Here is a 23,569-nt window from a genome sequence, read left to right as displayed (position 1 = left end):
CCTTGTATCTTACTCTCTCTTTCTCTCTCTCTCTCTCTCTCTCCCTCTCTCTCCCTCTCACCCTCTCTCTCTCTCTCTCTCTTTCTTTCTCTTTCTCTGTCTGCCTTTCTCTTTCTCTCTCTCCCTCTCCCTTTCACTCACCCACTCACTTACTTTCTTTCTCTCTCTCTCTCTCTTATCAGTACTATAACTTACATCAAATTAACTCTTACATCTGGTGATTACGTGACACTAAGCCTTTATGATTAGGAGATAGGATTTTAAAACACTTAACACAGCAGAAAAGCAGCAACGGGATAAAAAACAAAGTACTTAACAAATAGTCTGGAGGAAGTCATAAAAGAGTCTGTGAATATATTGTATGTATATTTAATAGAGTAAATAGTATGTACTATTTTCTGTTAACGTTTAATATTATCGATATTCCCGTCGTTTTTATTAGCAATAAATTTCTAATAGACTCATTAAAAATGTTTCACATGCCAATACGGTTAATAACGCAGCCCAAGAATAAACTGTGTATTCAATAATTTTTCTTTACAAAAATAACATCCGGTATTAGTAAACGCTGCAATTATCTCAGAACAATGATTCTAAAAGGATTTCTTAAACTTCAAGAAATTCTGAAGACTGTAATTCATTGTGACATTTTATTACTACACACTGACTACAAAAGAGATAAAAAAGCCAATTTTATGCTATTATAATAAAACGTCTGTGTTGAGTATTTGTTAAAACCGTGAAAGTTTCTGTTCTATTTCTAATATGTCCTAGAAAAAGTACATAACATTTCTTTTAAAAGTATGTTAAATTGTCAAAGATTAAGAGAGCTACTATTTAATTTGATAATGTAAATACATCTGTAGAAATCTCAAATCGCAGATTATCTTCCTATATTGTGAAGTTTTGTATAAATACTTGAAAAACCATCAAAAAAGAAATTTGAAATTAAAGAGACTTGATGGTGCTGAAACTAGGTTTATAAAAAAGGAGACGAGGAAGCATTTGATGGAATTTTGGAATTTAAATAATGTACAGAGAATTGTAAGGGCTTTCATACGATATCTTATTTGACCCCCATTGCCACTAAAACATATTCTGATGATTGAAAATAACATAAACTCATAAAAATTAACTTTCTTAACACAACAAATTTGACGTCCCAGTTGTTTCTTCTGGAGAAAATTTTTCACATGATTCATTTGCCAATAGTTGTGGATCACTCTCGTTAATATTTATAGAACATGTATTGCATCTTTATAAAACATCAAATCAGAATTTTCTTGCCAATCAGTTCCATAATGCGTTTCTAATAGTTTGGCAACACTCTGGGCCTTCTTTTTGTCACTTACTCTACCAGCTTCAAATTTCTCAGGATTAATCGAACGAACATGTTTTCTCTTCTTACTTTGGGAACACCAATAGAAATATAGTTGACTTTGCCCTGTACTTCAATTGTATTATCATTTTGCTTTAAAATCCTAACGCGTTTGCACTGTTGAAATTGAAAGTGCCAAGCTCCTGGTGGTTTAATAACTTCTGATACTGAGATTTTTTAATCAAACGCGTCCCAGTCATTGACCAATTTATAGATTATGCTGATTTGTTCTCTGTTAGCTACGTAGTTCTCTAGATTCTTTATAATTTCTGTTTTTTTTTTAATTTTTCGTTCAGAAATACCAAAAACTCTATCTGGCGGCCTCCGGTGTTCTACAATTAAGAATATTAGTTAAGTACAAGGAATATTATCAGGCGCTTTTTTATGAGAAAACTTAATACTTTTACTTTGACCTGGCCGGTCATCTACACAAATCAAAATTTCTTTAACATCTTTGGAAAATTTTTTGATAATCTATGGAACAACGTTGAAGCTATAACACTTGAATTTGTTGGCAAATCTAAATCGGTTCATAGATAATGAAACTTAAACTATGTCAGAGTTAAGTTTGATATGAAAAGTACTATTTACAATTGAAAAATTGTAAAAATTATATAGGGAAGAGAAGTAAGCTCTCTGATCCGGTAACTTCGGAATTGCTAAGTTTTTTTGGCAATCGATTGAAAACACTTCTCTCTCGCTGCTGTTAGTTTTAAGAATTTTGTAAAATGCTTTTGCTGTAAATTTATGTAATTCCTATAAAACATTAAGTTCTTTTTTTTGCTTCTTATCTTTTTCCTTCCTTATCTCTTCCTTATATCTTAAACAAAGAGAGCATGCGTCTGCAATAGGCATTCCAAAACCTATATTGTGCGTTGCAAAATATAAACGAAAGTTTATATTCATATAAACGAAAGTTTAAAGAGCTTTTATTAAGATCACATGGTAGATAGGTTATTTTATTTACTTAACTCCTGCAGTAATGATATTGAAGACATTTAAAACTCTCAATCAAATGAATTATAGCTAACTTTTTTTAATCATTCCTTTCTAGAACACGGTCGACCCGTCTTTTTTATAAGGGAGTTAATCCCTCAAAAAAAATCGCTTCTAACTCTTTATGCTTACCTACTTTTTCATAGCGACTACTCTTTTTCTTGATAGCTACATTCTGAAATCTTTTTTTATAGAGATGACAATATTATCATTATCCATTACAACAAAAATATGATATTTACGTACACATACTTTGAGTAATATCCAAACAACACTAAAAACATTACATGGTCAGACCTATGTCAGGCTGCCACATACCACTTCGTGGGAACGGGTAAATCATATGTCAGTTCAAACGATTCGCCATTGGTCAGGCCGGACTTGGCGGCTTTTGCAACTACAAACTTTTCGTGCTCAAATCGGTATCAAGAGAGTGTTATGGCTTATTTTATGATCCTCGCTTCATCCTAGAAGATACTAACCCTACTTAGTACTTCCTACACTATATATATATATATATATATATATATATATATATATATATATATATATATATATATATATATATATATATATATATATTAAAATGAGAAAACATTAAATATCACGCTATAATATGATAGTAATGGTTTCTAAGAAATCAAAATTATTAATCAGTTATTGTTTTAAAATCATTGAAAATATTATCGATAATAGGAAGTTTTTAATTATGATTCAGAATACAGCGGCATTCAACCTTATATTCATCGTAGGTTTTCGTTCAAACACGTGATCACTGATAATATCTTAAGTGAGTACCATTAATGGGAAATATTATTATACAACTTGTGTAGTAGAATAATAATGATATAAGATAAAAAAAACTGTTGTTATTTTATAATAATAAATTATTATTATTATTTAAACTAATTCAACCATTCCTTTGTGTAATATTCTTAAACGACATTTTTTTCTACGCCATACTTCACGCTTAGCTTCTATTTTTTCTTCCAATACCTACTATTTGCAACAACTTATTTTTTGATTTTACACTAACCTTTGTTGGATTACATACATTGGTTAAATCTATGAAGCACATATATGTATAAAGTTTGATTGATTTTTTGTTTTAATGTATACACTGTCTGTTGTATTTTTAGTCTGTCTTTTATTTGAGTAATGTTAGCGTGCGTTTATAACGAGGCGCCGACCCTCGATCGGACCATAGGATGGTATCATTTAATCGATTTTCGGTAAAATAAATGCATTACTTTAAATGCGAGTGTTCACCGTCAGTGCTACGCTCTAGGCGAGGAGACGGTGCGATGATCTCCATTATGAACACCCCCTAAGTTCTTGTCACGCCCGGATTGGGCTCGCCGACACTTGGGATGGTGCGCCTTTGTTGGCATCTATCCATAAAAAAATTTATAATCTTTGCCCAAAAACTATGCAATAATGCATAGATTCATTTGTGCAAAGACCAATTGAGTATGTTGTTTTTGCAAATTACAACTCGTATCAGGTATCACATAAGTAAAGGCTAACAAATAACTCCCAGCAGTACTGAAAGTAGCACCCAGAACTTTGTGATGCAACGTGTGGCGCCCTCGAAGACCATATTCATGATTTGGGCGCCGTTGGTATCAATATTCGCTGGTTATATTATAATATAAGAGCATTTTATCCAACTATTCTTCTTCTTCTTATAGCACTACAACCCGGGGTGGGTTTTGGCTGACTGCACAACTTGCTTCCATCTTAAACGGTCGTCCATAATAGTTGGGTCAGTGGGCAGCCCCATTGTTCTTAGATCTGACTATATATTGTCTCTCCATCGCATTCGTGGACGTCCTAAGGGTCTTCTTCCTGTGGGGGCTTCCTCTCATATTAATTTGGCAAGGCGGTTATTAGGGAGTCTATGGACATGGCCATCTAAGACGTTGGGATTTAATCTCTTGGACTATATCGCTCGCTCTATACATCTGCTTAACCTCAGCATTTGTTCTCATTCGGTATTGGTTGCTATTAATGTCATGATAAGGCCCAAAGATTCTTCTGAGGATTTTCCTCTCAAAACATCTAAGTTTTCTTTCAGTTTCTTTGGTCAGGGTCCACGTCTCACACCCATGAGCACCGGTCTAATCACCGTTTTATATATTCTAATCTTTGATATTCGTGATAGGCTTTCAGATTTAATAGTATTGTGGAGGCTGTACATACATTTGTTTGCTGCCTGAATTCTTCCTTTAACCTCTTTCGCGATATCGTTATCTGCAGTGTTTGTTGCTCCGAGATATTTAAAACCCACCACTCTTTCAAAGTTATATGGGTCTATTGTCACATTTTGCCCTATTCTATCTCGTCCCTTATGTGTGTTGATGCAGATGTATTTGGTTTTCTCTTCGTTTACCCTTAAACCAGTTTTCTTTGCCTCTACCTCCAATTTATTAAAAGTCTCGTTCACATTGGTGTTTCCCACAATGTCAATGTCATCTGCGTATGCTAGTAGTAATATCCAACTATTCTAAAGTCTAAAGGTACAGGTACAGTTTTCTTCGCTCGCTAACTTCAATTTACATTAGACTCTTCTGGGTACTATATCTGTTGTGGGCCAAAATTTTACATAACGAAGCCAGTGAGTACAGCAAACAGCGCCCTTACACTTTAGATTTTAGGGTAAAAAGTAAGCGCCAACTACTATATAACAAAAACTGTGGATCCGACAAATGGCATTCAAATCCTGACAATGTTTTTCTTTCTGTTATGCTGCTTGTTGCGCTAAAGTCTATGGTACAAAAACCTCCTTAAAGTCCTCATTGGATCACGTGACTTATATTTCCAAGATAACCATCTGGTTTGAAAATGTTATACTGAGTTGTGTACTTTAATTTTCTTCTATACATTTTTATGCTGTACTTTTCATAAAAAGGATTTCGTAAAATAGAATAGAAAAGTAAGAAGAATAATCGGCTGTTCCTAGCAGAGGTTAAGTGCTGTGAAACTTAACTCGCCCTCCCTACTCTACAGATACAGATACCCTGCCATAGTGTACAGATTGCTAGGGAGGTTAATGTGAATGCTCGAACTGTCCAGCGAGTTCTCAAAAGGAATGGGTATCACTGTTTTAAGATACAACCATCACAAGAACTGTTTCCGGAAGATAACTTTAGGGCGGATGGAATTTTGTAAATTTATGTTAGATAAACAGAATGAAAATGTACACTTTTTAAAAAATATTTTATTTTCTGACGAATCTTTATTTTTATTACATAAAGAACACAATCCATCCGTTGCAAGGTATTATTCTCGAAAAAATAAGCACCTCAGTGTTGCAGTGCGAACGCAGTATCCGCAAAAGTTAAATATTTGGACTGGGATGTTTGGTGACCATATTGCCGGTCCATTTTTTATCGATGGAAACCTAAAAAGAGCCCAAATATTTACAACTTTTACAGAATGAGATCATTCCGGCAGTTCGACGCCTTCCCGTTAATTTTCAGGAGGTTTGTTTCTAACAGGATGGGTGTTCGGCTCACGACTCAAGAGCAACTATTGACTTGCTCAATCAAACGTTTCCTGGTAGACTGATAAGTATACGTTGTAGAATTAAATGGCTTGCTAATTCCTCTGACTTAACGCCTACCGATTTCTTTTTTTGGGGTTTTCTCAAAGAAAACATTTATAGGCATCAGTTTGAAAGGGCCACAAACCTAGTCGAATTAAGGCCAAAAATACTTCATTTCTCTGCAAGCATTACACCAGCCCTACTCCAAAATATGAGGAGAAATCTGAATGACAGATTTGGTTACTGTTTATCACAAGAAGGTGGAATATTTGAGCCCTTAATATATTAATCTGCTTTCCTAATTTTTATTTTTTCTTAGATACATTTTACGAAGTTTGTAGGTTCTTAATTAGCTAGTATTTTTTATGTTTAAGTTTGGAAGAATTTTCTTGTTTTTTTTTTATTTAAAAGTACAAATGATTCTTATTCTGATTTTTCTTCTTCTTTCTTGTCTTATTGTTATTAGCTTCCTCCATAAAATTTGTACAATTTTCATTGATAGAAAAGCATATTACTTATTTACCTACTTATTTATTAGTATTGCTATTAAGGCTAAAAAATAACCAAAAAATTAGTTTTAGAGCATTATAATAAATATACTCTAGAGATGGGATTGCAATAAATCTTAATTCCTATGGTCAACAAAACAATGTCGTTATCTGTATATGTACATTATGCATACATACCTACAATTATATTAAAAGTGATTATTTCGACCAAAAATAATTCATAGATATATAGGAAATATCTTTGTTTTTTTCTAAAAACTCAATATTTCCCCATTTATGTAATGGCTTCCTCTACACTACAAAAAATAATTATTTAACATTAAAAACAACTGACATACAAATCGATTTAAAAACACTTAGAGAAATTAAAAGATTTCACAAATAAAAACTGACATTAAAATATTGCATGTTAAGATTTCAGAAAGGTCTTACGTTATTTACAGAAATAAGATAATACGTAATTAAAGTAAAAATTACTCCAAATGCAAAAAATAACAATAAAAGAAAGATTAGAAGAATGATATTTCTTTGATTAATTATTGAGGTTAGTTGTTATTCAGGTGAGTGTTGACCTTGTGAATACTTATAAGTTGTATTCGATATATTACAATATATGTTACTAAACTGTCCAGTGTCTATTTTATAATTTAAAGTTTTTTTATTTTTTATTATGTGATGCATCTTCAGAAATAATCTACTTTTGTCTACAGTCTATGCCAAAATACGACCCTTGTTATAGTCTAGCATAACCGTTGTTTTCATAGTGCTCAACTACTGCACATGTATTTTTTTTTCAAGCGGCAATCACTGTTACGTTGTGTGGTGCGTTGTTTTAATCACTGTGATGTTTGGCTAATGTAGCTTTGTTGAAATCCTAGATAGGGTATTTTATAAACAACATTACTTCTATATAAGGTTTTATACTGGGTCTTCGATTTTTGAAAATATTTGTTTGCTGTTTATCATATTGTATTTATCGAAACTAATAATGGGAACATCTTTGAGTTTTTTATATTTAATATTTTTATATTTTATATTTAAACGAATTAAAAAAAAATCCAGACTGAAGAAAAAAATACAGTGAAGTGTTTTTTAGTACCTTAAAATCGCTAAATATTAAATAACATCCAAACATTACAAATTTTAAAAGACAACGATGTAGAAAGTAGATACTCAGGAATCATCTCAAATCTATATTAGACAGCAAAGATTAATATCGCAAACAGACTAACCGAAGAAATAGAAATTCGTGTTGTCGATCGTGGAGACTGAAAAAATGAAGATAAAACTGAGACAGAAAAATTAAATACCACTATGAAAGAAATAAAAAATCACGAAGTATACATATCTAAAAAGAAATTATTTGAGTAAAAATTATTTCTCAGTTCAGCCCAGTTTAGTTCCACTTTGTACCTTAACATCTAAAAAAACTCAAAAAGTAATTATAATTTATAACACTAATTTTTAATGAGATTTCCTTTTCTAAATAACTACTTTCATTACAACTGGTAAACGTGACTGTGTTCTCCGTATCAAAGATTCATTGATTACTCGATTTTCCTGCACATCTAAAAATCCCACAATCTAAAGTTTGGATCTAATATTTACATCGCTTGATTCCGTTTAATCTTTACTAATCTGCCCGGAAATAACGTATCTTATGATTTCGTCGCCAAAACATGTTTATTAGTCTAATCAGATAAAATGGAATACTATAATCTTCCAATTTTACAAAAGCCTTTGTCAAGTTATTATGTCTTTTTTCTAAGAATTTTGTTTTAGCTTTATTGAACTTTGATAATGTACGGTGCATCCCCAAAGCCTTGCATAAATTCGTTTTAGATTGGTTTTAAAGAAACCTTTCCTTTCTTTTATATACCTCTCACATTTGGAAGCATGGTGATATTTCGTTCTCAAAATACAAACATAACTAATGTTTGTATTTTGGGAACGATTCCCGAAGTGGAATTTGAAACGTCAATAAACGTACTTTAACCTTTAATTGTGGCTTATTCTCATTTAAATAATAATTAATTTCCAATTTATTTCATTTATTTGCTAGTAATCTTGTATGTGTTTTTTCCATTTATTTTTTATTAATATTGATATTCCTTTTTTTGCTGTTCTTTCATGTTTGTGAACCCCACTTTATGTGTGTATACTTCTCTATAATTTCCTCTGCTTGACCTTTTTTTTTCATTTAAGACTAGTGCCTTGTCTTTCGATTTCTGTCAGTATTTCATTTTGTTTCGTTGCCATTCTCTATATATTCCACGTTCCTATTCTCATAGTCCTTTTTCTTCGCCTAAGTATATCCTTGTTTCCGTCCAAATTTCGGTGAAAAAGACACTGAGGAATGGTATATTATAAAAGCGATGACTGCAGGATGCAGCGAATCATTTGAGAACGGTGAAAGTCAATCAGTGAAGAAGTGTGAAAAAAGAGACGAGATTGAAGGTGAATTGTAGAAGAAGCTTAAACTCAGTACGGGTTGAATATCACGAGGATGATGATGGTTTCATTTCTAAATTATCTGTCGTTATAGTTCTTGGAGCTGCCTTTTAGATTATTGGTTTGGTTCCAATGGCAATATTTTTTTACTATATTGTATCGTTTATATTTATTTTAATTTGTAAACAAACAATAATATCTCCTAATGGATACAAATTTGTCAACTTCCTGCCTCAAAAAATATGTCTATATGTTTGAGTGGTTTTTCCAAAAATACGGCTTTTTATAGTATCTGGAAAGTAGAACAATAATTTATTACTTAGAAAGTGTTATCATTCATTTTTTTTTATTTAAGTGCTGATCTAGTATTTAAACGATAAAAACACTTTAAAACGTACCACTTTGATACTATCTATAGCAGTAGTAACATTATCGAAAATTGGAATAGTCACTGTATTGTGTTTTACCTGAATAGTAGCATTTGTTTCTTGCCGAACACTTGAAAATGGAAGATAACGTAAGTTCAAAATATTTATTGTGATTAATTTTACTATGGTGCTGTTCTGCTTTACTGGAAATTTGCAAACATTGTTCTTTAAATAAAAAATATACTAAATCTGGCTTAAGGTAGCCAAATTAAAAATTTTCCAAAGTTAAATTTAAAGTTCTGTTTTAAAATCATATTGCTTAAGAGACTTTACAATTCTATCCTAATTCCATATATTTAATGTTTGCATGACAATCCAATTTACTGAAACGTACTTTCATCTCATTCTGGCATTTCATCTCCTTTTATAATGTATCGTATTTGATATCGCCTGTTTAATACCACTATCGACACTATTTATTTCATTAGAAATCGCCGATGTGTTTATTATTTCCAAACCAAAATTAACTTGTTCTCTTTTCTAACATTTTTTGACAAACTAATCAAGGGTAAAATCTTCAAAGGCACCGAAAGTTTTCTCACTAAGGTAGCATTCATATATTGTGTATTTGTTAATATTTGTAATCATCTTAATATTAGAATAAAATATAAATATGCTTTAAGGTAACTGAAAATTTTACAACTTTCATTAAAAATATTAAAATCATACAAAATTTACTGAAATTACATAAATCGTCAATATCACAAAATAAACAATGCATTGCAAAATTTAAATAAATTTTAAATTACATAATAAAACTTACAAACCAATAAGTTGAAGTTACTGCATGTGATACCCAAATATACAGGGTGAGTGAGAGTAACTATTGGGACATAGACTAAGGACAGGTTATTTGGACCAAAATATGGCTATTGGGCCAAATATGCCTTAATAAAATGTTGCTGAGAAAAAAGATACAGGGTGTTAAAGTTAATTTTTGTTTTTTGTTTTTTGTTAATAGTTTCTCTGTATATTTATAAATTGCTATCAAAATTGGCACAGAGGCATAATCTTAGACAAGAAATAGTATTTTATTTACAATTTTACGTTTTGTCGTAGAGGGCGCCACGTGGATCATTCCTAATGATCAAATTGAGTCTAAACTTTTTCTGATGAAACTTTTTAGTAATTTTTATTGGAAAATATGACGTAGACATCATTTTTACGTAAAATTGGTACTTTTGTTTAAACATGATAATTTCAACCGTTTTCGATAAAAACGGAGTCGAACTGCTTAGAGTCTTAAACAAGGATTTCAAATATTATTTTATTTATCAAAAGTATGCTTTGGACTGTCAGATAATTGTTGTTGGTAAATGTCATTTGTTCAGAGTAAATTATTTTTGATGTGACAGTGTAGTGTAATGTTGCATTTTTTTAAAAGTAATCATTACTTTTTTTGATTGAAATGCCTCGTCACAATCATTTTACTAATGAAGAAATGCGAGATATGATTTGCGTATACGCACAAGAAAATTTTTGCAGTCGTTCGGCAGCCAGAAGGTATGGAATGTTATACGCAAACAGAAGCAACCAAATCACAAAACTTTTGCAAGATTATATCGTAGTTTAGGTGAAACTGGGTCATTTCACACTAAAAATCAGGGTGGTCGACCGAAACAAATCACACCTAATCAAGAAGATGAATTTTTGGTTCGAGTAGATGAAAATCCTGAAATAAGTTCACGACATCTATCAGCAGCAACAGGAGTAAGTCAGTCGTCTATTGTTAGAATTCTAAAAAAAGCGAACCTCCATCCTTATCACTTCACTCCTGTTCAAAATTTACTTCCAACAGATCTTCCACGACGGTTACAGTTTTGCCAACGTATTCTGAATAAACATCGCAATGACAGACACTTTATTAAGAATATTATGTTCACCGACGAAGCAACTTTTACCAGACGAGGGGTTTTTAATTGGCGAAATAGTCATTATTGGGAAAAAGAAAACCCGCATGCTATTAAAGCTAGACATTTTCAGCATGACTTTAAATTGAATATTTGGTGTGGCATTATAGGCGACCAACTACTAGGGCCTTATGTTCTTCCTCCGAATTTAAATGGAGATTCTTATTTATTCTTTTTGAAAAATACTCTTAGTGATATTTTAGATGATCTGTCACTGGCATTTACATTACAGAGAATGTAAGACTGGCTATAAGAAAACTTCTATCATTGTAACCGTAGGATACCCTCAAGATGGTTTTACACAGAATCTAATCGACATTTTATAAAGACCATTAATCAGCCGAGAGCAAATCATGCTTTTACGCCATCTTATATGCATGGAATCGGCTTTTTAAATACTCCCAATTATACTTGTGGCCAAATATGCGCTCTAACACATATTATATTAGAATGTGATTTACAAATTAATAATATAAGCAAACTTTATAAGGAAGTAATAAATTCTAAGTGTTGTTTTCCAATAAACCTTAATCTTTTAATATTTTTAAATAATATGGAAATTCTTCATTTCATTTACAAACATGTTAAAATATGTAAATACAAGTTATAAATAGTGTATACTTAGGCATAATATGTTAATTTGGTTAAAAAAAAAATAAAAAAAATGTATCCCACAAATTACTAGAAAAAAAAAACATAAAAAATTAAGAAAAGAGAAGTAGAACAAAAACAAAAAAACAAAAAGCTAAAAACACACAAAAAAAAACAAAACAAGCAAAAAAACAAAAAAAAACAAAAGAAAAAACGGTAAGATAATAAAAGACTAAAAAAAAAGAAAATTTTGAATGTGAATCTGCAATCAATAATAATTAAAATTCAGTCGACTTTAACAACAAACAAAAACAAGTCTGACTGATTGGCTCAGCCAAAGCCATTTTTCAGAAAAAAAAAACATTGTGATTAATAGGAGGATCTATTATTTTATCTATTTTATTTTTTATTTTATTTTATATTTTATTTTAGTTTTATCTATTATCTTTTGTTTTTATATAATCTTTTTTAATAATATAATAGTATTGACCATTATGTTGGCTATATAAAGCTTATCTGTGTTTTTTTTTCGAAGTTATATACCTCAGCAAAACAAAACACTTGATAGTAATAAAATATAATCTACTCTGATAAAACTAATCAATTTCATAATATTATAATAGTTAAACCTTATGGAATGTAACCAAGAAAAATATATTGAGTCACTTTTGACAGAAAGTTGAATTGGAAAGAACATATCAATAATCTAACTTGTAAATGTTACGGAGGAGTAAATTTACTAAAAATTTTAGCACACAAAACTTGGGGATTAGACAGGAATACATTGTTAATGATAAACAGAACTATTATAAGATCACAGCTAGACTACGCAGCTATAGCTTATAACTCAGCATCGAAATCAGTACTTCAAAAACTCGACACTATTCATAAAATAGCACTTAGAATATGTTTGGAAGCCTTTTGTACAATACCGATTGAAAGTTTACTTCACAAAGCTAATGAATTCGTTAAATGATAAAAGAGCTTACCTTAGTCTAACATATGCAACAAAAATTAAGAATAATCCAAGATATATTGTCGATAGAAATACTTTTACTGATAAATTCCCAAACCTCACAGCAAATTCCCGTTCTGTTAAACCTTTCTATAAAAAAATAAAGACCATTTGCATCGATTTGACATTATTGTCTTCCTGACTCACAGGATCATAATCCTCCTTTGATTCAACACATCTTATATATCTATTGGCTCTATTGCGCCATAGAACTAACCAATCTGACAATAATCTGCTAATATATTATCTTAATAAACTTACTTAGTGTAATACAAAGCACCCGACAACTGTTTCCAAAAACCCCGATTTAAAAAAAAAACTTAAAAAAACTGTCCTTTATCAGGATCATATTAATCATAATGAGATAAATTTCAACTGGATTCCATCCCATATAGGAATAAAAGGCGACGAACTTGCTGACTATAGTGCTAAAGATGAAATAGTGAGTGGCGTTTCCGAAATTGTAAAATAAAAGTTTGTATAAAAAATCAATATTAGTCGCATGAATAAATAAATAAAGTGCGTCAAATTCAAAGTTAAAACAAGTGAAACCCCGCATAGAGACATGGAATGTGTTACCTACCTCAAGAAGCCAAGAAATAACCATAGCGCGTCTCAGACTCGGCCATACTAGGTTAACGCAGGTTAATTATAAAGTGCGAATCGCCGCGGTGTGAAACAACACTGACAATAAAACACACATCATCATTCAATCTTCGCTTATCCACTGCTGGACATAGATCTCCCTCATAATTTTCCATCTATTTCGATCTTGTGCCTATTGCATCCAATTCCTATGACAACGTTTTAGATCGTCAGTCCAACGTGTTGGTGGATGATCTCTGCTTCGGTAGGCATCATCTCTTGGTCTCCATTCCAGTATAAAATACACATAAAACACACACTATCCCCTATATCTCCTATATCATGAACGTCCCCTCATTAATAAACAAAGTAAAAACAATATACCAGCAACACTATTAGAAACTCTAGGTGTAGCTTATAATTTTAAATTTAATAAACTTAATATGTAATCTATTTATTTGTCGCTAATGGCCATTTGGTCGATGCGATTATCTAAAGTAGCTAAAAAAATATTATTTACTATATTTTTGTTATAATTAATTCAAAATATTTACGTATTCAAAAATTGTTGTCCTTATACCAGTCAAGCAAGGCCTTTGCACTCGTTTTATTAACATTATCTTAACCGTGATCGATGTCTTGAACTGTCATGATATGATTTGTAGTAGTTAAATAAAGTCAGTAAGACCTAGTGTCTGATGGGCAACCAAAAAGAGATTGAGGCATCAAAGACCAGAATATCTCTTCAGGACAAAGTATTTTTGTTACTGTAAAGTAATTTTCGGTTTTTTACACTATGTACATTTTTCCATATTTCATTTCTATTTTTTACTCTTCCATACCTAACATTATTTTTCTCTTGTTACAGAAAGAAGACAGAATGGAATCCTGGTTAGTCGATGTTAAAAGAGTACATATTCCCCGCCCTAAATTCGGCAGCGGATCCCGCTGCTACGGCTACAGCTACCCGACAGAACCTCCAAAAGACTACATCAACGAAGACGCCAGAGACGACTTCAAATACAAAGGTTCGCCGGCTAATATGAACAAAGCCACTGAAGATATCAGAAGGGCGCTGCAAAAATTGTAATGAATACATGATGGTTAATATTTTCCGTATTGCCATCAACCCCAAATTGTACATATCTGCCTTCTATTCTTAGTAATAGAGAGTATTTATTTTTAAGATAGAACAAACGTTATCAAAAACGTTCTATACTGTCTTTTTGGTGAGTTGAGTCACTTGGAAATCGTCTAGACAGTCTAGAAAGTACTTTTCATCTATAAGCAGTAATATGAAAATATTAGTGGAATTCTTCATCAATAAAATAATTTGTTTGATTCTTACATTTGATGTGCAAAAAGAGGATACTATCATTTTGGCATAAATTTTAATGAAGAATTAAACATGCTTTACATTAAACTAACTTTAACACCAACTATCTATTTAACTTCCTCACGAATGACTATAAAAAACGTATAAACGTTTATAAATTATGAATAAATTCATTAGGTATATAATTTTCTGAACAACTCAGCTAAAAATCGTTGCAGACCGTTTAGTCTATCTTAAAAATGGATAAAATTCATAGATTTAGTTTTTTTAGTTAAGTAGATACTAAGACTTGAATTGGTGGTGTAGCTAAAAAGGATTTTACAGTATTTCCAGTTTTATTATAAAACTTTTTATTATTCGAATGTTTTCCTTTTGAAACTACGCCACTGAATTATTTTATATTTTTTTAACCTATTCAATATATGAATAAGTATATTTACTTTTTTATTACAGTTTTTATTAAAATACGCTAGTTCTAGCGTAACATAGATGAACCATCCAATATAATAAAAACTCACGTTGCTAAACAATTATACAATAAAATTCAGTAGAAATATTGTAATGAATATTTTAAAATATGTACACGAACCAGTTGTAAAATATAACATATTTTGAGTCGTTAGTTCAAATTTCGAATGTATTGAAATATTTTCAATTATTTTTTTGTTAATAAAATTATTTTTATGCTACAATATTGTCAAATATCCGTAGAGTCCCAAATGTATGTCCAGAACATCCATACAGAAGGTCTGGTATAACCCATATGGCACAATATTAGATAGACCAGTACGATACTTCATTTTTGCTAATAATATAGCGGTTCTATATAGGAAATTCTCTATATATTCTTATATTCTTCTATATATTCTTATAAGAAAAACTTGCTGCATTTTAAACTAGTAAACATGCAACAAAGCTCTTTTAGTAAATTTTTGTTAGCTTTTTTAAAGGCATATTAATATTTACATTAATTTAGAGTGGCTTGAACTCACCAGTGACTTAATTATCTTATAACAGACTTTAACTTATTCTTTTATATGTTTTATCCTCTTGGTTAATGTTTTGACCATACGTATTTGCTTCTATCCTTTATAAGGTAACCTAAAAGTTCTCAGTCAGTTCTTTGAATGTATGTGGTATGTTATACGATCCATCGTTTTAAGTACTTTTCCTGCTTGGTATGTCTATACAGGCATCTGTCCGCTATGCTCGATTGACTCAGTTTTGTTAAATGTTATGATTTTTGTATTTCGTAAACAACATTTTCATATAATAATGTTCAAACTGACACTACATAAAACCGCCATCATGGGTACAAATCCTCATCACTAATCGAGATTAAAAAAGCAATCGACAAGGTAAAAAACAACAAAACACTCTGGGAGAAGATAATTGCAAAACTCACAAAACATGAAAGGAAGCAATTGCGTAAGGCGATGCAATCGTTGGTAAAAAAGATGTAGAAATACCCATTATGGCTCCCTTTGATAGTCCTGGTGGGATATCTAATTCATGGGTGCAATAAACACAATGAAATTATAATCGTTGTAATAAGCAATCACAACATAGGTATCTATAAGGTCAGAGTGAGGAAATGTTATCTATTACCAGTAGTTTAAAAGAAGGGGATTGGCTAGCGCCATGACTCTTTAACATAGTGTTAAAAATGGCCATTAAAGAAGCTAACATAAAGCTAGACGTGTGCTCAGATCAGAGCTCTGAATGATTCTACCATACTTAAAAAACACGGATATTTCAAAAGGACACTAGAATTGATGTGAATACTTCTTTAGAATAAATATTTGTATCGGAGGCCACAAGATAAATATACATTTAACAATACCAAAAGCCAAAAGTGAATGATCGACTTTATAATCACTAACAGAAAACTGCACCCTAGCCACATACTTTACGTAAAAACACTAACTAATCTTTAAATGCTATCACACAACATAGTAGGGTCTTGTGCAAGGCATGCATATAAATCCACAAGAAGAAGGGAACCGAACTGTATAACAAAATTTAATACAGAATCACTCTAAAACGAGAGCTTTAGTAAAATCCTCTACCAAAGACGAATGGAAAAAAAGATCTCCTGGAACTGCATAACAAAAATAGAAGAATCATGGGCAAAACTAAAAGCTAATATTACAAGTATTGCCGCAGAGCCAACAGGACAAAGAATATCCACACAAACAGCCCAAAAAACAATAAACCGTGGTTTACACAAGTCAAAGAAAAACCAGGTGCTTACATAAGATTCAAACCAGGTGCTTACATAAGATTCATGAGCAACAAAAATCCGGAGACATAAGAAATTTGCAAATAAGTTAGAAACAGAGTAAACTGTTTGATCGAGAAACTAAAACCAACATACTTGGAGGGATTGTCATTAGAAATGAAGCATGGCATGTATGAAGAGCAAAAGGAGGTATAGAATATTTTAAGAGAAAGAAAGAAGAAAATAAATGAAAAAATACAAACAAACATTATAAAACCTGAAACCTAGACTTCACTTCAATAATCTGTGCAATGGCACCGATATAAACACCGAAGAACAAGACCAAAGTAACGCAGATATTGACGAAGATATTTCAAAAACTAAGATATGGTACCATACCAGAGGAATAGAGAATGATAACGGCAACTAGTAGAGAAGTCCATAAAGTTCAATAAATTTCTTTTCCTGTCTTGTAGATCTCACAAAAGCGTTTTACAGTCCAACTGAAAGATGTAATCGAAATAATGAAGCCTAAAAACGTCAATAAAAGCACACAGCAATAATCAGAGAACTTAACAACACAACACAACTTAAAACAAGAATAAGAAAGGACCTGACTGATCTAAAAAATAAGTGTGTCAGCAAGAATCAGGTTAAGGGATAGCCTCAGTCCGAATCTCTTTAACATGATCATGGACAAAATAATAGAAAACGTAAATGAAATTAACATTGGTTACAAAATGAGAAACCGAACTTTACGTATCCTCTGCTATTCTTCCTGCTATTTAAGTATTCTCTCAGATATAGAACAATAAATGAGGATACATTAAGAGTAACTTGAGTCCAGGATATGGTGAAATGGATACGAGCACAACATCGCAAATGAAGAGATCACATCGACAGCATGGATCCAAGAAGAATGGCGAAATGGACAAAAAAAACATATAACCAATATATGAATACAACCAGGAAGATCTTTAAAGAGGTGATATGATAGCTGGATATCAACATCACAAGAACTGGGATCATAGAATAAATAGGACCATGTCCCACAAGAAGAAACGAAACAAGAGCTCTAAAAAAGATAGAGATAGAGTATGATAGAAAATAAATGTGTACATAGACAATCTTGATTATGTTAAACAACTCCAGTATCTAGATGTCACTATAACTGGCAACAACGACATTAAAAGTGAAATACGGAACCGAATACAAAAAGATAAAAGGAATATGAATTACAGAACGTATTGAAATCAAAGGAACTGTTAACCTGGACCATTACGAAACACTACGTTTTGAATACAAAATACTCAGAAAAGAACTGGACCTGCAGCTGATGGGATAATTTGACACTATCAGATTAAACTAAATGAAGAATTAGAAAGTGTTTACAATCAACCAAACGTAGCCAAAGAGATAAAAGCCCAGAGGTTTAGGTGGCAGACCATGTACATAGAGCTTATGACGAACGGCTCATCAAGCATATATGTTGGGAGAACCCAGTCGACAAGAGACCCTTAAGGATCAAGTACATGGGGCAAGTCCACTAGTAGTGGACACACAAAATTTCCTACTTGCTCAGTAGCCAACTAAATTGATTATAGGGCGGTTCTCTACGCGTCACTTAATAAATGGCAAATTAAGAACATCTTGGCCACAGAAAGGAAAATCAAAAGAGATCTTAAAAACCCTTTGCAATCACCTAGGGCACATACTCACTAGGTGCCCCACAAAAAACTTTCATTCCTCTTAGCTAAGCTTCTTAACTTGGTTGGAAATGAACTTCCTGATGGGCATCATAAAGTCCTAGAAACAACTTTATTAAGATATAACAAATATTACCAAGCTGCAAGCTATAAGCCGTTCTTAAAGTATTGCTGGTAACTCGCAAGTACCCTCCTCACAATTGAAAAGGCTACACAACCTCAACTAACTTCTAATTTGACGTACTACCCTAAAATGTGTATGTGAGGATTCATAACGTTCTACTGCTGCTAGCGTATGAAAAAGTCTTAAGACCAATGCTGGATTGTTCACAAGCTACTGGGAGTCACTGTTACAGTTCAACTTTTTCCAGAGCGCTTCTACAAGCAGCTAACAGAGCAAGTGCTTCGAGTACACTTAATTAGTTTGTGAGCTGATTGTGAAAAGGCAGGCTTGTAGCTTTTAAACTCGCTCCATATACTTTAGTCTTTAGATAAGCGTAGACTCCAAAGAAAGGGATATTATCTTAAATGATATAAATGTCATGGGAATGCGAGATTGTAGAGAAGATGTAATGGACCGAAATAGATATAGGCAAATCGACAAGCAGCAAAGTTATAAAGAGCTGTGAAGCTACAAAGAGAAGGAGAGAGAAATAGAAGACGTGTATATTTCTTAATTAATAATATTATTTTGTTGCGTTCAAATTTTCACAATAATCTAATCGACTGGCATAAAGATAAACTTACATAAAGGTATATAATTTTTAATCAAATATGGCGTTTTCGGTGTAATAAAATAACAAAGAAAACATTCTACGTATTATCTAAGATACACTAAATTTGTGGACTGTGAAATGTTAATTAGATTTATTGAATTAATTAATTTCATCGTACAGTAAAGCCTGTACATCCATAAACTATTATATCTGAAGATTCATCTACGTTTATATAAATCGATAGGCCTCTCCGTATATACACCTATGTATACACATCAACCAAAGCCTATTATGTTTAGAGACATGCACGCATCAATAACTTGCAAATGCCTAGTTACTATCAGTAAAGCTCGTCCTCTCTGATCAAAATCGATAGAATTATTGGAATACTTCGCATACAGTCTCAACTTACATAGTTACCTGCAAATTATAATAGTAAGTAGGGAGTATATCTCTCCGTTGGCCAACATCGGACGATTTCTTGGACAATTTATTGCTCTGCGGTTAAATACTATACAATCTGCTAATAACAGAGAGCCACAGACAATTTTATAAAAGTAAATTCTTCAAATAAAAAATACGAGAAACTTTTAGTATGATTTTTTTTATATACTTAGTAAAATCTAAACATATTATATAATAGCCAATTAGACCAGGCAAACTAGCTGAGTTTTATTTAAAATGGTAGGTGGTATTATACCATGCGGTCCATATATATGGAATAAATTCATTTTTAGCGTTATTATGTACTATGTCAAAAAAACCAGAAACAGGTCGATTTTTATTTTTAAATTGACAATTTACAGTATGAAAATATTATCCCCCTTCGGCATCCCCTTTGAATTACAAGCACCCTCTCGAAAATTTTAAATAACAAAAGGGATCGTGCGACACCTTAGAAAGAAATGTTAGTCCTCTGTTCAGCAATATAAAGTTTTTTTAGTTTGTGCAATCATAACTGAGAAAATTGATTTTTACAGTAATGTAAATGTTCAACTTGAGAATAATTATTCACTTATTGACAATAACCGAGGCGATTTTGGAATTCTCGTACAACATTTTGTATGACCTCGGGGGTTATTTTGTTAATTTCTTCCGTTATCCTATCTTTTAAATCAGTAATATTGCCTGGTCTATTAAAATATACTTTAAAAATAATCAGGTATTTTCATATCTGCTCTGCTAAATATTAGAAAAAAACTTTAAAGATAATAAAATATTAGTCAAAAAACCAAATAAACAATTGACATGAATTTAGTAGCCTACTGTCATTTAGATATTAAAAGTTACTAAAAGACGCCAGTATAATATTTCTGCGTGTATTAAATTTAGAAAAAGAATAGACATTTTAATTATGATTGGTTTTGGTAATAAAAAGAACTCAAAAGGAGGTTTGTGAAATGTTTAATAATAAATACACTGGTGAAGAAGTTTCGATATACTAGACATGTAAAAGAAGTTTCGTTACCTACTGGACATGTAAAAAATATTAAAAAACCAGGTAGAAATGATAAATTTACTGATGAAAAAGAGTTAGATGTACTTCTAGAGATTAAGAAAAATCCGCATAACTCGAGAACTTGCCGCCGTCAATGATGTAAGTAAATCATCTATTTTGAGAGTTTTGCATAAAGAAAAATACCACCCTTACAAAGTTCAGTTGGTTTAGGAGTTAAATGAAGATGATCCTAATAGAAGTCCAGAATTCTGTGAAATAATGATGGATAGGATAAACACAGACTTGCAGTTCGTAAACAAAATAGTTTTTTTCTGATGAAGCAACGTTTCATTTAAACGGAACGGTTAACAAACAAAACTGTAGATATTGGAGTAGAGAAAATCCTTACTGGGTGTGTGAGACTCACACGAAATATCCTAAAAAGTTAACGTTTGGGCTGGTATTATTAACAATAACATTATTGGTCCTTATTTTTTGAGGTCACAGTTGATGGTGAGAAGATTCATCTAGATTTTTTGATTAACTTTTTAGTGCCTACATTACGAAGATTTTTTTCTGATATTAATCATTCAAATGAGGTAGTACGATCTATTTACTACCAACAAGACGAAGCTTCACCGCATTTTGCACGTATAGTTAGAAATTATTTAAACGAGGTTTTTCCCAATAGGTGGATTGAAAGACGTGGAACGATCGAATGGCCGGCTAGATCCCCCTATTTGACTACTCTCGATTACTTCTTATGGGGTTATTTAAAATCTAAAGTATATTTTAATAGAACAAACCATATTGCTGATTGAAAAGTTAGGATAACGAAAGAAATTAACAAAATAACCCCGAGGTCGTACAAAATGTTGTACGAGAATTCCAAATTCACCTCGATTATTGTCAAGAAGTGAATGGTGGTTATTTTGAACATTTAATTTAATTGTAAAGTACATTAAAAAGTTCATTTAATATTATGTGGCATTATTATCTTCATTTAACCTAAACTTTTGTGATAGAGACATTATCAAAATTTTACATCTTAAAAATCAATTTTCCCAGTTATGATTGCACCAAACTTAAAAAACTTTATATTCCTGAACAGAGGACTAAAATCCCTTTCCAAAAAGGTACCATTCGACCCCTTTTGATATTTAAAATTTTCGAGGGGGTGCTTATAATTCAAAGGGGGTACTGGAGGGGGATAATATTTTTATACTGTAAATTGTCAATTTAAAAATAAAAATCGACCTGTTTCAGGTTTTTTTCACATAGTACATAATATCGCTAAAAATGAATTTATTCCATACATATGGACCGCATGGTATATAGTAAAATATAATACACAAAATAAAAATAAATAAAACAGCTGAAAATTTCCGGGTGCGTTAAAAGGGGATCCAAAATGATTTCTTAATTTCCGGCGAAAATTGTATCAAAAAATTTCAAATACAAAAGTTGTAGATAATATAAAAATCTACAACTTTTGTTAAATAACATTTTTAACATAACCGCAAAATTAAAAAAAAAATCAAGAAAATTGTTTTTTTTTTTTTTTCGTTTTTTTCGATATTTTTATTTTTGACCTACACTTGTTGATACAATCAAAAAACGTAGTGGTTTTATTAATTAAAAAATACGTAAAAATTGCAAAAACTCAAAATATTACTTTTTCATTTGAATTTTTGAGATTTTCTTAATAATTAATTTAAAATTATAAGAAAATTAAAAAGCTTATTAGGCCTTATTAGATTGTGCGAAAAAAATGTATTTAACAGTTTAAAACATTTTATTTTCACACTGTACACTAATAGAAGTTAAATAAAGATCTACACTGAACGGCAAAAAAAGTGGCCATAAATTTCTGAAAATAAAAATTCATTGGAAATTTTATGCACTTATTCTTATTGCGTCTCAATTTAAATGTTTATTGCGAATCATGTATGCTTGTTTTTGACAGTTTTGAAGTTTATGTTCTTGTTTTCTGTAGTCGCTAGTAATCTTCTAAGTTGAAAATATTTAAAACAGTTGAAAACAGTAATTTAGCTTTTTACGTAGAATTCGAATATTGCAATGCTTAATTATTGCAATTAAGACGGAAGAAGTCAAGTTTATGTATCCGAAACTTTAGGTATTCTGAGAACTACAGTACGAAGACCTTTCCATCGCTTTATAGAGCCTGGTACATACTCACGTCGACCTGATTCCGGTCGTAGAAGAGTTACCTTTCAAAGAGATGATCGTTATATTGTAAGAGAACGGTAAAAAGATGCCCCAATAAAAGAGGACTAATGACAATAAAGCCTGCTATTGTTCCCGAATTACAACCCAGATACTGTAGGAATCGATTAATATTTGCTTGAAAACATCAACACTGGGATATACAGGATTGGGTTCGAATTCTCTTTACTGATGAATCGCGGTTCTGTTTAAAGTCTGGCTAATGCCAAGAATAGGTTTAGAGATAGAGAAATGAAAGATATGCCCAAGCTTGTATGTCCCAGAGAAGAAAGTTTGGAGGTGGTGGTGTGATAGTTTGAACTGGAATCTCATTTGAAGTTCGAACTGAACTTCTGCAAGAATCGTGACAAATTACTTGGCGAAAGTAGGAATTAATACTCCAGAATGGCCAGCCTGGAGCCCTGATCTGAATATTATCGAATATTTTTGGGATGAACCTCATCGTAGGGTTAGAAGTCAACCAGGCCAGCCCGAAAGTCTAGCAGAACTTTAGAA

The 23,569-nt window shown here is 31.6% G+C and overlaps 2 protein-coding genes across 2 annotated transcripts in view; one reads left to right on the top strand and one right to left on the bottom strand.

Annotated features, from left to right (window-relative positions):
• dysc (whirlin protein dyschronic) overlaps window positions 1–23,569 on the bottom strand; it is an 832,089-nt gene that overhangs the window by 420,784 nt on the left and 387,736 nt on the right. The gene's annotated exons all lie outside the window — the stretch shown is intronic.
• LOC140445300 (uncharacterized) lies at window positions 9,249–15,438 on the top strand. Its single transcript, XM_072537248.1, has 2 exons — window positions 9,249–9,398; window positions 14,279–15,438. The coding sequence occupies exons 1-2, from the start codon at window positions 9,387–9,389 to the stop codon at window positions 14,498–14,500; spliced, it is 234 nt and encodes a 77-aa protein (XP_072393349.1). The 5' UTR covers window positions 9,249–9,386; the 3' UTR covers window positions 14,501–15,438.

The sequence above is a fragment of the Diabrotica undecimpunctata genome, chromosome 7 (genome assembly GCF_040954645.1).
Source record: "Diabrotica undecimpunctata isolate CICGRU chromosome 7, icDiaUnde3, whole genome shotgun sequence".
In the NCBI taxonomy this organism is placed as follows: Eukaryota; Metazoa; Arthropoda; class Insecta; order Coleoptera; family Chrysomelidae; genus Diabrotica; species Diabrotica undecimpunctata.
Note: the sequence above shows the minus strand (reverse complement) of the source record. Positions and strands in the feature narration are given on the sequence as shown.